At 39.3% G+C, this 14911-nt stretch overlaps 1 protein-coding gene across 1 annotated transcript; it reads left to right on the forward strand.

Moving 5' to 3' along the window:
* The first annotated feature begins 11049 nt into the window (after nucleotides 1-11049).
* On the forward strand, nucleotides 11050-13699 carry LOC110962800 (tripartite motif-containing protein 16-like). The gene has a single exon (XM_051948497.1). The coding sequence runs from the start codon at nucleotides 11409-11411 to the stop codon at nucleotides 13032-13034; it is 1626 nt and encodes a 541-aa protein (XP_051804457.1). The 5' UTR covers nucleotides 11050-11408; the 3' UTR covers nucleotides 13035-13699.
* The last annotated feature ends 1212 nt before the right edge of the window (nucleotides 13700-14911 follow it).

A 14911-nucleotide genomic window follows, 5' to 3' on the forward strand; every position in this document is an offset into this window, starting at 1 on the left:
ATGCAGGAGCGGAGAGAGCAGCGATATGAGCTCCTCATCTGGTCATCTGCTCACATAGAAACCAAACAGAGACCGATGTCAGAACAGTCCAGTAGAGTTGCAATGCCTCCTCAATGCTCCTAAATTAAACAGGTGTGAATGGAGAACACGTCTCTCCTCATAACAAGTGTCTATTTTGAGCTTTCCGTTCCTGGTGCGTGTACAGTTGGCACAGTTGCCATGATGACAGTTTGTGTGGTGACAAATTTTGGGCTCAACACAGGCTTGAACAGATGACGAAATTTAAGTCACGCATGCCCCTGTAGAACCTGATGAACACGCGGACACGGAAAGCATGTATTAGTAATTAATAATAATCTAATAATAACAACATGGGCGATCGTGGCTCAGATGGCAGCATGAGTTGTCCACTAATTTTAGTCGCCAGCCGCAGCGCATGTCAAAACACCCCTGGGCAAAACGCTGAACCCAAAGTGGCTCCAGATAGCAGACAAGCACCTTGCATGGCAACTCCAATGGCTCAATGGGAAACACTGTAAACTGCTTTGAGAACCACAGAGGTAAGCATAAGTGCAGACTACGTTTACATTTGCTTTATTAAACTTATATATCATTTAAATGCAAGATTTTTGGGGGTCTTAGTACCTTTTACTTGAGTAACAGAATGCTTCCTCTGACATTTCATGAGATATTCCAGCCCATTTATGGTAAATGGGAATGCTCAGAACATTCAAAATGGTTTCATATCTGTTTTAAAACAATGCTCACAAGCTCAAATGTATAGTAAGAAAGTTAGCGTTTCCTGTGATGTTTCAACCTTCCAGTTGTAAAACCTCCACAGTGCTTCGGCGGTGTAAAAAAAGTGCATTGTTAAGGGAAAGAATGTGGGTGAAGGGACGAATTATTGTAAAAATACAGCCAGATTCTAACAGTAAAGTGCTGTTTTTAGAAAAATCCAAATAAAAACTGTTGAATCAGATGTTTTTTTTTTGGTGCTAAAATGAAAATAGGACCGTTAACAGCAGGATTCTGCACAATCTGAGATGTGAAAGAAATTGACACAAAACTACACAGAACGCAAAATGAGTAAAACCAAACAGCACAACTGGGACACAAAACAAAAATGAGACATGTGACAAAAGCAAGTTGCAAAACAACAGAAGACAAAACACTTGAGAGACACAAAACAATGTGAATGAGAGAAACGACAATCACAATGGCACAAAACAACAAAAACATTGACACAAAATAGCACAAAGAGGACACATGACCACACAAAATAAGACACAAAACAACACAGACAAGACATAAAACTAGAAAAACTCAACATAAAAGGCACAAACAAGACACAAATAAGACTCAAAATGAGACAGATCAACCAAAATGTGACACAAAATGACAAAAATGAGCCTTAAAACCACAGTTAAGTACAGTATTATGGTATTAAACAGTACGCCTTATATTCTTATAGTCTACTGCATAAATGATTTGTCTCAGTCAAACTGCCAAATTTTAAATTAGTTTCAGATAAACTTTGGAATGTATTTTTGTATGGATTTGTTCATCATCACTTATGTTGAAGTTGCTTTAGAATGGGATCTTTTTCTTTCCAGTTTGAACAGGTGGAACCATCACAGTAACTCTTTGCCATTGATAGATTCGACCAAGAAGGATTTGGTTTGGCTGCTGTTTCGAAGTGGAGGCTTTAAGAAGATCCAGGTACTGGTGAAACAATGATATATGATCCCTGACTTTGAGTGTAAATAACGAATCCATTAGCTGGAAATGAAATAAAATGCCTGAAAAGTCCACAACGTGTGAACTGCAGTGTAAGCTGGCCAAAGAAGTGGAGTTCCTTTTGGTAAAAGTTGGCATCACTACCTTCTAATTTGCCTGCAGTGGTGCCATTTAAATGATGTGGATTTCACTATTAACACACAGCGCTTAGTGCTTATTACAGTGTAACCACCACTTATACAAATGGACTGAAATCTACTCTACACCATTAATCATGTTCCTGCCTGAAACTGTAGAAGCTGTCTGGTCTACCTACAATCCTCTGCTGCTGCCAGTGAGAAGCTTTTCCTATTCTGGCTCTTACCTCTGCCTACAAAACACTGGCTGGCTTTAGAGAGAAGAAGCACCGAACGCCAAGAAAGCCTTAATTTCTAACCACACATACGGCGAGCTGCCAACAGCAGGATTTTGTGATCTGCTTTCTTCTCACACGTGTGTGTTAAGAGTAAACGCCTTCACAGGGATTCCAGAAACGCCTGCAGCCATGAAATAGCTCCATCTGAAATCAGCGACTTAAACGCCGCAGCTGGACTCAAACAGGTGAATCCTGGCTGCCATCCAGTGGCTTAACTCCGATATCACATTTGTATCAGGGATCTGCGGGTATAAAAGCTGTGGAAACTTGAGTCTCACACGCACTAAAAGAAAAGAACCAGTAGTTTGTGGAGCAGTGGACCTTATTCAACACATAATTCACATCTAGTTCAGCTTAATTAGTTGAAAATGTGAATTTCACCTGAAGAAAATTCTGAATCGGAGAGTGAATAATCATCTTATAACGACTCAGAGACGCTGATCTTATTAAACCTGTTCTAAAACCTCCTTTACCAGATTGGAAGCATACAGAAATAATTCTACCTTGCATATAGTCATAGTAGTACCAAATTTTAACCAAGCAATAAGTATGTACAGGCTGCGACACAGATATAGAGGTAAATAAAGGGTTTATCCATTAACTGTTGCAGATGTAATGGAAATGTAGAATACATCTGCAGTTAAGTTCCATTATCAATCACAATAATCCAGAAAAGTTACTATAGATTTGGTAATAATTATTAGCATATATCCTATATGTTATCTGATCTTGTTTCCGTATTATTGTAGCTCAGTGTGATCCAGTCCCTTTTTGTCTGCTGATTCTTTCCAACACAGAATGCAGGAAAAGCTCTGCCTCCAGCGGCATGTCACATTTTCTCTTTTTCTCTATATTTTTTCATGTCACAATGTAATCCCATGTAGTCTAACGTTTTGGATATTATGTGCTAAAAGTAAAAGACGATATAATTATGGCAAATGCTATTAAACTGTAGAATAGAGTTAAAATGTGTATAAAACACATAACGATGAATATTCCACTAATGACTGATGCTTTGATGGTACAAACAGCTGGAAAATCATGAAGTAAAAACATGTATTTTTAGTGTGAAAACAAATCCCGTGCTTTGTCAAGAAAATGTAAAAATGTAAATCTGAACGTAATGCTGTAAAATTAAGGCAATATAACTTTTAATTAAGGTGTATCAGAAACATAACAACAGATAATGATGTAAAATGCATGAAGACACTAAAGAAAATAGTAGGAGTAAGTACAGAAAAAAATAGTGGGGGTGAATAAAGAAAGAAGTCACTCGAAAATAAATCCTGATGCCTCTGAATGCTGACTTCTTCTCGTGTTTTTCTGAAGATCTTTAAAGGAGCTTTTGGACTTTTAAACACGGTCAAGTCTTAGACTCTGGCCTATGATTTGGGACTCAGGGGCCGTTTATACGAGGGCGCTTGTGGGTAAAAATGTCAAAATATTTCAACAAAACACCCTATCGTTTATATGAGGACGGCGTTTTGGGGGCTTAAAAACGCAAAAATTTGAAACCGGCCTCCAGAGTGGAAAAGTTGAAAACTCTCCACCGTTACGTTTCCGTCTAAACAGCAAAACGCAAAACTTTGCCGAGATCTGACCACGTCGCGTACGCAATTACGTCACATACATGCGCAGGTGCTTTGGTTTGCCGGCCGGTACAAGGAAGTAAACAAAGATGTGTGATTATTTCCATTCTTCGTGCCTTCAAGCAACTCTGGCAGCTCTATGTACACTACAGGAGTCGTACCAACAAACGTACAGAATCTGTACAGATTCCATTCATGAACATTTACCGCGGCGGAGATCCAAAAAGGGAGCTCGTACGCATGCGCATAGACATGGCGGAGTTTTATCACAGCGCCACCCAGCTGCCTGGCATGCATATCCAATCGAATTCCACACACTATAGAGTCACCGTATATACGCAGATTTCCTTCAAAACCGCTCGTCTAAACGTGAAATGACAAGACGCCACTTTTGCGTTTTCTGTTAAGATGGTCCTTGAGTAAACGGCCCCTCAGTTTCCACGTCACTCAGGGGTCTTCTCCACACTTATTTCTATTCATATATTCGAGGACATTTCAGCTGAAAGGTTAGCATAGTATATATAAATGTTCATTAGATGGAATTCATCCAAGATGATAATTGAACTCTCGTTTCTCCAGTTTCTCTTTTGAGGAGGGCAAAACTGGAGGAATTTGGGAAGAACTGCATCATCATGACTATTCAAGAACAGGTAGCAGGCTGAAATTAAGAAGAAATAGATAAAAGGCCTGAGTTTATACAAGGCAGAGAGTAGACGATAATGAATGAAAAGAATAACTTAATCCAGAGGAAAGCTAAAATAACAGCCCAAGTATATGCTGCATGTGAATTTTTGTAGGATAAAATACTGAACTTAGAGATGAAATTCAATATTTTTGGAAATAGGCTTCTTCCTAGAATACTTTTTGGCAGGAATCAGTGAGTTTGTGGAGTCTTCAAAGACACAAAGAGCTTTAGATGGTCTGGTTGATGGATTGTTAACATTGTACAGAGGCAGGCAGGATGTTTGTTACTGTTTACCAGCTCTAGCTTCATATTTAGCCTTCAGACATGACTTTTTATCTTTATCAGGAAAAGAAATTTGTTGTGTTTTCAGGAAATGTCATGCTTTATCTCCTAAAACAGAACAAATCCTTCACAGTCAAACCAATTAATGTTGGATTCTTGTTCATTTTAAAGGTGATATTATGTTATTTCAATTAGTCTGAATCCTAAATACGCATCTAGATATATTATAATAGTTTCTGAACTGAGGCTGAAGTGAAGACAGACGAGCAAATAAGTTGTAAGAGGTTTTGTCTTCATAATGTGAGTAAAGCATCACTTTTATATGACGCTACTTCACTCCCACTCAGCGTTCTGGGACTAAACAAGGCAGAATAAATTTAGTTTTCAAAGCACATGCTCCACCATGTTCACAGATCAATCTCTGCAGTTATTCTCACTTCTAGCTAGACTAGTTTAATAACTCCAACCCCCTAGAAAAGCTTTAAGTAAGTAATCTGTGCTTCTAATAGACACACCAGCCACCAGTTGACCTCCATCAATGACCTTCTGACCAGTGGAGCAGCGGAGTGAAGTCCAGCTGACCCTGCATCCACTGATAAACAGCTGTTCTGTTTTAATGGCACTGCAGTTGAAACCTCTGTTGAACATCACTTGCTTTGTTTAGATTCAGATTTTTGCTAAAATTAAACAAACTGGGTACTGGATATGGCTGGAAGCTACAAATGAATAAGTAAAGTTGAGTTTTAAACATATCCTACAGCTGAAAAAGCAAAATATTCATCGCTGAGGTTCAAAATATCCAACATACTGACCTCTTATATGCCATCAGGAGTGGCAAAGGCATGCAAATATCCAGTAAGAAAACCCAAAGCAGTATTCTACAATGTCTACTGTTTGTAATAAAAGTCAGTCATCTGCCACAATTATTACACCTGATCATCACCAGTTTTTTGAGCTGACCACCATCCACTTGTTTCCTATTTGGATCCATCTGTATGAAAACAGCTTTAATGAACAGAAATGTCTTATTTCAGTCAATATTTCCACCATTTGCATCCCCTTCTGCTGCTGCGGTTTAGCGACACTATTTATCTCGAGTTGCTTCTTTATTCAGCTGACTTGCATTTTAATGAGCATCTGTTGACATTAATGTCACAGATTTAGTAGCAAAGCCAAACACCCCAGCTCTGCTCTGAGCACTGCTTGGTTTTAAGCCAGATAGAAAAAAGAGAGAGAATCCAATAACTTTGAGATGATTTGTAGGATGAGCAGCAAAAAGGTGATCTTAAAAGCAGTAATACCACCAATTTACAACATCAAATTAAGATAAAAATGTACTTTTATTTTAAAAAACTTCACCACTACTATGCTTTCTCTCTCCATGACAGTTACAACACTCATTTTATATGTATTACTGCAACACTTTTCAAATGAGATATGTCATTTGTTCCAGCTACTTATTTGTTTATTGCAAATTATATTTTCACAATTCATTGAGGTGATGTAAAACTTCTCTTTGCCCATGGACTGATTGAGTAATTCCTTGGATGTATTGTAATTACTCACATGATGATCAGCTGTGATAGGAGGAATCGGTGGATGTGACATCTGCATTCAGACTGCACACCTTTTCTTCTTTCTTTTCAGTCCTACAGCTGTTCTTGTGTTCTGTTTCAGGCTGGATGTATCCCGCTGGAACATTCCACTTTGTCCCAACATTACACCTTAGGCTTCGGCCATCTTGCTCAAATATCCATCACAGTCTGCAGTGTTTGGTGCTCTCAGTGTCTCAAGCTTGTTACTCGAGTGTGACGATGTGATGTACGTTATCCATCTTCCACTGCACAGAGGATTGTGGGTCAGAATGTTGCAGGACTTCCTAGTGTTTTTTATATGTTGTATTTAACATATATCTAAGTATTAATGGTATTTAAATGCATCCCTGGTTTCAGCAAACATTAAGGAAGTCATGTAGAACTGGGCATCAACACACTCTTAGAAATGTGTGTTAGTTTGTTAGTTTGAGAATAAATCATGGCGAGTTAAAGCTCTGTTAAGGTGGCACAAAGTAAGGAAGTTAAAGAAACAGGCCAGGACACCGTTTCTGTACGTCAAATTTGAACATCTATTCATAACTGCAATTCTAAAGACCCTATTAAACATCCCTTGAGTTCAGGTTCCAGTTATTTTTAGCTAAAGGAGGCATTTCTATCTATAATGAAAATTATCTAAAAAATATGCACTAGCGTTCAAAAGTTTGGGGTCACCCGGAAAATTTTACACTTTAATTCATGTGCTAACATAACTGCACAAGGGTTTTCTAATCATCAATTAGCCTTTCAGCACCATTAGCTAACACAATGTAGCATTAGAACACAGGAGTGATGGTTGCTGGAAATGTTCCTCTGTACCCCTATGGAGATATTCCATTAAAAATCGTTTTCATCTAGAATACTTATTTACCACATTAACAATGTCTAGACTGGATTTCTGATTAATTTAATGTTATTTTCATTGAAAAATTATTTTATTTCAAATATAAGGACATTTTAAAGTGATCCCAAACTTTGAACAGTAGTATGATTATCTTACAATAGAAACTACAGTATTATTCAGAAACGTCACTGTGTATCCTAAAGCATTTAGTAAAACAAAAAATGGCTGCCATAGCACCTTTTAAATAAAAAAAAGAAATGAAGGAGTTATCCACAATACAGAATGTAGCAAACTAAGATTTGAAATTCCTAATTGTGACTTTTGTATAAATGCTGCACACTTATAGTACAATAGAATAGAGCTTTATCGCAATTTGCACAGATGCACTACAGTACAAGTACACTGGAATTCTTTGTACACATAAAAAAAGGAAGATAAAATAAAGTAAAAATGCAAGGTAAGAGCAGCAGCAATAAAATAAAATAAATACAAATATACACTATAAAAATAAAATAAGTCCACATTGTTTATAAAAAAGCACTTTGTGTAAAAAAGCTTTAAAAAAAAACAGATACCCTTAAAAAGTAAGTTGCACATATTTTGTGGTGAACAGATCCTCTATTGCATTTGTTGGTTTGAGAACAGAAGTAAAATCACTGTTGTAATATTGCACATAAAAAGAGACATTATGCGTGGAAAGATAGGGGAGGGGGGGGTTGTTGAGGTAGTTAATTTAAATTATGTGAAAACTTTAAGTGCTTTACATTATGCACACTCTAAAGAAACACTAAACACAGTGAACAACACTTCATCTAAGGTCCAGAGAAAGCACAAAGAACCAAAACATGATGCTGAAACGGATGGTTCATTTTGCAAGTACCTCTTGCTTGAATTAATATTGCTCGATGTGTTCGTCTAAAATATTTCCCAGCTTCCCACTTTGCTTCCATGTTTTATTTCCCACTCAGATTGAACAAATACTGCTCACTGTTTCAGGGGCTGGGGAGGTTTTTACAAATATGAAGCCTCCATGGATTCCAATCAGTAATAGAAAGAGTGTTTACTAATGGTGGTCTTTGGATAAATGCTTTTTTGGCTGCTTGGGATGTTTTTGTGTTGGTGCACCAGAAGTGACCACTGGGAAAAACTATCAGCGTGACTGAATGCAGCAGCTCTTCCAGAAGCTCCATCCATGTTGGATTTACTGGAGCTTCCCTGGTCTCTGTCCAAGGTGCTGAACCTGGCATGTCCCTGCGCTGGAAGAAAGGGATGCAAAATCTTTCATAAAGTCTAAATTATACATGAATAACATTAGCTGTCAGTGACTGCAGACCTAGCAAAAACAAGGAATTAACATTTCCAAGATGAAGGGAAGGATTGTAAAGGATTTATTTGGTCATTCATAGTAACACACAGTAGCTAGATGGGAATTTAACTCTGTCTGCCTTATTTGTGGTGGAGCAACCAGTAGCCCTTTAATTAACCAATGGGATATACTTTTACTGTTTTGGCACTTACGGTCAAGTCCATAAATATTTGAAAGTTGACACAGATTTCAGCATTTCAGCTCTGTACACCACCACAGTGGATTTGAAATGAAACAATCAAGATGTGTTTTTAGATGCTGTGACTCAGTCTGCCTGCTAAGGTCCAGTGGTCATCAGGCAGCTTCGTCAAACATGTAGTCAAAAAATCAAATCTGGATCAAAAGTTAGAGTCTTCAGAAAGTTTTCAAGAATGAGTCTACAAGCAGTCTTCTGAGTTTAATGTGAATAATGTTTATTCAACACAGAGGCTGTAAGAACAAACATGAGCAAAATCTTGAGATTTTAATTGACTACACAAAGCGTTACATCATCTTTTATACTTATACAAACTTCTTCTAAACACTCCTCTTCTGTTCTGGAAGGCCACAGTCCATCATCCTAAGGCCCAGTCAGGATGTATATGATGTAATTGTACCAAAAGTTAAACACCTCCTCTTTTTTATTTCTGCTTAGTTCAGCGTGACCTAGGTTTCAACTCATGAGTGCCAACGAAAAGAGGCCATGAACTTCCTGTCTTATCTCTTATATGGGCTTCATAGGCTTCCATTGGGTTGCCACTTTTCACAGAATTATTTAACTAACTTCAGTCTTATCATTGTTTGCTCTTAAGTTTGATTCACTCATCCTATTCGTCTGATTTTGTCATTTGTTCAATCCTTAAATGCCGCAACATAAGGCAAGGCAGGTTTAATGGTAAAGCACAATTCCTACACAAGGCAATTCAGGTGCTTTACAATGGCAAAGAAATACATTCATTAAAATAATTTAGAGGTAGATCTACATTAAAATTATAGAAATAAAACATAAAAGTAGACATTGAGATCATAAAAGTTTATTAAAACACAAGAAAACAGATTTATACCTGAGAGAAAGCTGCACTAAACAATATAGTTTTCAGACTTGATTTAAAAGAGCTGACAGTTTGAGCAGACCTCAAGTGTTCAGGAAGTTTGTTTCACAGGTGAGGAGCATAAAAGCTGAATGCTGCTTTACCAGTCTTGGTTCTGGTTCTGGGAACACACAGTAAACCTGTCCCTGATGACCCGAGGGCTCTGGATGCTTCATATGGAGCTAATAAATCCAGGATGTATTTTGGTTCAAGACCATTCAGTGCTTCGTAGACCAGCAGTACGATTTTGAACTCTATTCTTTGACTAAAAGGAAGCCAGTGTAGGGACTTCAGGACTGGTGTAAAATGGTCCAGTCTCCTGGTGTCAGTGAGGACTCTGACAGCAGTGTTCTGGATCTGCAGCTGCCTGATTGACTTCTTGTTAAGTGTAGATTTTCTGCTTTAATTCGATGATATTTGCAGAATGCTTCTCAGTCTTTAAGAAAAGACTAAAAACCCAGCTCTTCACTGAACACTTTTGCACTTGACACCCCCCCTCCCCCCCAGAAAAAAAGCTCCTATCCTTGCTTCCTTGCTTGTGTTGTATCTACTCTCAGATGTACATCGCTTTGAATAAAAGTGTCTGCTAAATGTACATATTTACATCTAAATCAGGTTAATGGTGTAGGGATTACAGCACATTTAGTATGTGTCCTCCATCTTTTTACCAAAAGTAACTGGACAAACTAACATATTCATGGATCAAATTGACACTTTTAATATTTGGTTGCAAATCCTTTGCAGTAAATGACAGCGACAGCGACACAGACACAGGCGATGCAGTGGTGAAGAAAAGTTTTCAGACACCCTTAAAATGTTCCACAATCTCAAATATTATCATGAAATATTTGTGGAAAAATCTTTCTTATGTTTCAAAAGGTGTGGCTGCATTAGACAGACACACACCAATACAAACTACATATTTTTTGTTTATTGTTTACAAGAGAAACTAACAAAACTAAATTCTTGGCAGTTTCACTATGTCTGTTCTCAACAGTAGTCAACAAAAAACAGTGAATGTGTTCAAAACTGAACAAAAGATATATAAACATCACATCATCAAACTGACAGAGCTCTAATCATGGCCGGCATGCTCCCCACAAATGTTTCACGTTGTTGAGGGATAATCTTGTCTTGTCTTGATTTTTTGAAAAGAGAATTAAGGAAATTAAAGTAGGAAAATAATATAAAAAGATCATTTTTATGTCCTGTTGTTTCATAAAACATCAGATTCAATAATTTGATATATCTCTGATAATCAAACAAATTAGAATTTACCACTGATTATATTAGAAACAAGTATTTTTATATTTATTTTCATAATAAATAACAGTGACATTACATAAACAAACTGCACTTAAAGGGTTAAATTTGTCAGTTGTGATCAGGATGAATGTCAGTTTAAAAAAAAAAAGCAACTCAACCAAAGTCTAAATAATGTAAACACTTAATATTTTCATCACTGCGTTTTTGACAAGCATGTTTTTATGACTGAGAAAATGTTAGTATGTTTTTTAAACAGCCGTCTGAGGGTTGAATAAGAGATGAGCTCTGCTGTAAAGAGGTTCAACACTCAGCATCTCTCTGCTCTTCCTGGAATCAACCTCAACCTGATAACCTAGTTCTTCTTCCTGCCCTACAACCACAGCAGCTCCACTCCGTCCACACGTTTCCTGGTTCCTCCCCTTCAGATCTGCACTCTGAAGACAGCTAAAAGAGCTGACAGGCAACATTCACTGCAGGAACCCATGATTTATAGATCAGAGCTCAGACTAGTTTCAGGTACGAGGAAATCAAACTCAAACGGTCTGTGTGACCGAGAGGAGAAATGGCGCAGCAACAAAATCAGCTGGATTCAGAGAAACTCACTTGTTCCATCTGTATGGATCTACTAAAGGATCCAGTCACTACTTCCTGCGGACACAGCTACTGCAGGGACTGTATTAAAACATGTTGGGATGGAGGGGATGGAGAGGATGGTAAGAGAATCTACTGCTGCCCTCAGTGCGCAAAGATGTTCACACTGAAGCCTGACCTGGAGAAAAATGTCATGTTGGCAGAATTAGTGGAGGAGCTGGAGAAGACTGGACTCCAAGCTGCTGCTGCTGATCACTGCTATGCTGGAGCTGAAGATGTGTCCTGTGATGCCTGCACTGGGAGGAAGATGAAGGCTGTCAAGTCCTGTCTGGTCTGTTTGGCTTCTTATTGTGACAACCACCTCCAACCTCACTATGATGTGGCTCAACTGAAGAAACACCAGCTGGTGGAGCCCTCCGACAACCTCCAGGAGAACATCTGCTCTCTTCATGATGAGGTGAAGAAGGTTTTTTGTCCCACTGATCAGCAGTTGATCTGTTTTCCTTGCACAACGGATGACCATGAAGGACATGAAACAGTCCCAGCTGCAGCAGAAAGGACGAAGAAGCAGGAGGTGCTGGAGGCCATCAAAGTCTCAGCGGATAAAACAGTGGAGGACAGTGAGAAGATGTTCACCCAGATGATCCATCTCATCCAGAAAAGAATCTCTGATGTGAAGCAGCAGATCAGATCCCAGCAGGAGACTGAAGTGAGTCGAGTCGAAGAGCTTGAGGAGAAGCTGGAGCAGGAGATCAGAGAGCTGGAGAGGAAAGAGGCTGAGCTGAAGCAGCTCTCAGATACAAGAGATCACAGCCAGTTTCTCCACAGCTACCCCTCAGTGTCAGCACTCAGTGAGTCCACACACGCATCCAGCATGAACGTCCGTCCTCGGAGACACTTTGAGGACGTGACAGCAGCTGTGAAAGAGCTCAGAGATGAAATGCAGGACATTCTGAGGGACAAGCGGACAAACATCTCACTGACAATCACTGAAGTGGATGTTCTTCTGCCAGAACCAGAACCAAAGACCAGAGATGAGTTCTTAAAATATTCAAGAGAGATCACCCTGGATCCAAACACAGCACACAGAGATCTGAAATTAACTAAAGGAGACAGAAAAGTGAAAGTAGTGGATGAAGGACATTATCCTCATCATCCAGACAGATTCACGAGATGTTGTCAGGTCCTGAGTAAAGAGAGTCTGACTGGACGTTGTTACTGGGAGGTGAAGTGGACTGGAGACGAAGTTGGTGTGTCTGTCGCATACAAGAAAATCTGCAAAACTGGAACCTCAGACGAATGTGAATTTGGACAAAATGACAGATCTTGGTCTTTGTATTGTTACAGCCACGGTTATTCATTTTTATACAACAACAGTCCGACTCGCATCTCTGGTCCTCAGTCCTCCAGAATCGGAGTTTATCTGGATCACGGTGCAGGTATTCTGTCTTTCTACAGCGTCTCTGAAACCATGACTCTCCTCTACAGAGTCCAGACCACATTCACTGAGCCCATACATGCTGGAGTTCGGTTTTCCAACTATGGCCTTGATTTTTATGGTGATAGGGACACTGCAAAGTTCCTAAAACTCAAATAGAGCAATTCCAGTGTCTGAGGGTCGGTTCATGTTAAGTCCTGATTTCAGTTCATGATATAGCGCTTACTTCTGTAACTGCTGCATTAATTAATCGGTAGTGTCTACAGATGCACTTTCCATTTGCCAGACAGATACGGACCCGTACGCGAGTCTCGCGAGTCAAGAAGCTGCTAACCACTGCAAACTGTTGAAAGGTAAGCAAAGGTTAGGGTTAGGGTTAGGTTTAGGGTCCGTACCTGTAGCACCAATGCTACGGGTCCGTACCGCTAGCGTCTACTGGGAGTCACATGACCAGATCTTGCGTATCTGATTGGCAAATGGCAAGTGCCGTATCCGTAGGCCACAGGCTACGGGTACGGGTCCGTACCTCTAGCAACAACCTAATTAATCAGATGATGACAGAACTGATTGATTCTTCAATGTTTTAGTCATTTTCAAATCTCCTTTTAGCTTCTGACATATTTCTTGGTTTTACTTTTCATATCTGACAAGAAACTGAGTGCTTTGTGGGTTTTGGATTCAAACTGTTGAATTGTTGAGCTGTGGGGGATTCAAATGTTTGTTTGTTTTAGCATTTTCTGACATTTTACGCTCATAATGATTCACAGAGAAAATAATCAGCATGAAATAATCGTTAAGTGAAGTCTGATAATCCATAGTTTCATCATTTCTGTTTGATATCTTCTGTGGAACAGCTGAGATCATTGTTCATGAACAACCAGTTTGTTTAATGTTTTTGTGTGAATTTATGACATAAAAGTACAAATAAATCCAGTATGTGACAATTTAAGAGAAATGCTCATAAAATTTTAGCACCAAATCATTGATTGTTGCATCCAGAATTCTGTGATTTAATGTCATTCAGGGAAAATCTGATCAGACAATTTTATTTTTTTTTTACTTCATTACAGTCAAATAGAGTTTTGAGTGTTTTACTCTCCAGCTGATTTGGTCTCTTCTAGCTCATTATTGCAGCATTCCTTCTCTGCACAGAGTTCCAGGTTCAAGGTACAAAAGATGTTTATTGCACAGTGATTTCAATAAGGTTAAACTTGGAGTCCACTGGAGGGTGGAAGCAAACCAACAGGTTGGTTAGGAGGCAGCTGGCTCACCTGTGGCTTGGATGTGGGAGTGTACTGAGCAGGCAGGATGTCAGAGGATCAGCTGCAGCTTTGGCTTGAAGGCTGAGCTGGTTTAGGTTGAGGTAGGAGCAGGAGCAGGCTACAGATCTGGAGAAATGAGCTGAGGCTGGCAAGGTTCCTGCAGGGGGAAGACCTGGTAGCGAGAGAATCCAGTAAGAGTTGCAGGGTAGCTGAGGGAGATGCAGTCTGGCAAACTGGAGGAAAAGCAAACAGGGATTAGTTATGTCCTCACAAGTATGAAAAACTGTAGCATGACTGGAAGTAGACTGTCAAACATTTGGCTCTAAGTGGAGGTCTGTACTTGGCTTTTATAGTGGAGGTCTGATGGGAAACAGAGGACCTTTATTCCTGTGCTGCTGTCCAGTCACACAGAGGGTATGACAGTTAGTATTTGCAAATATACCCACATGCATACAGTAAATAATACCAGAATCTCAAAATGATCAAACACTGAGTAATCTCAACATCCATCCATCACTTATACACGACTTAAACCTCATTAGGAACACGGAGGGTGAAGGCAGGTGACACCCTGGACAGGTCACCAGTCTGTCACAGGGCTACATATACAGACAAACAATCACACTCAGCTGCATTTGCTGAAGTGGGATTTCAAGGTTTAAGGACCCCATTGTTTTCAGACTCACCATTAACAAGGTTGTCCTCCAGGCGATGTGATGGACTGTTGGCTCACGCACAATGACAAGAATGACAACGCGACAACAGGTGCAGCTG

Source organism: Acanthochromis polyacanthus, chromosome 5 (genome assembly GCF_021347895.1).
Source record: "Acanthochromis polyacanthus isolate Apoly-LR-REF ecotype Palm Island chromosome 5, KAUST_Apoly_ChrSc, whole genome shotgun sequence".
Taxonomy (NCBI): Eukaryota; Metazoa; Chordata; class Actinopteri; family Pomacentridae; genus Acanthochromis; species Acanthochromis polyacanthus.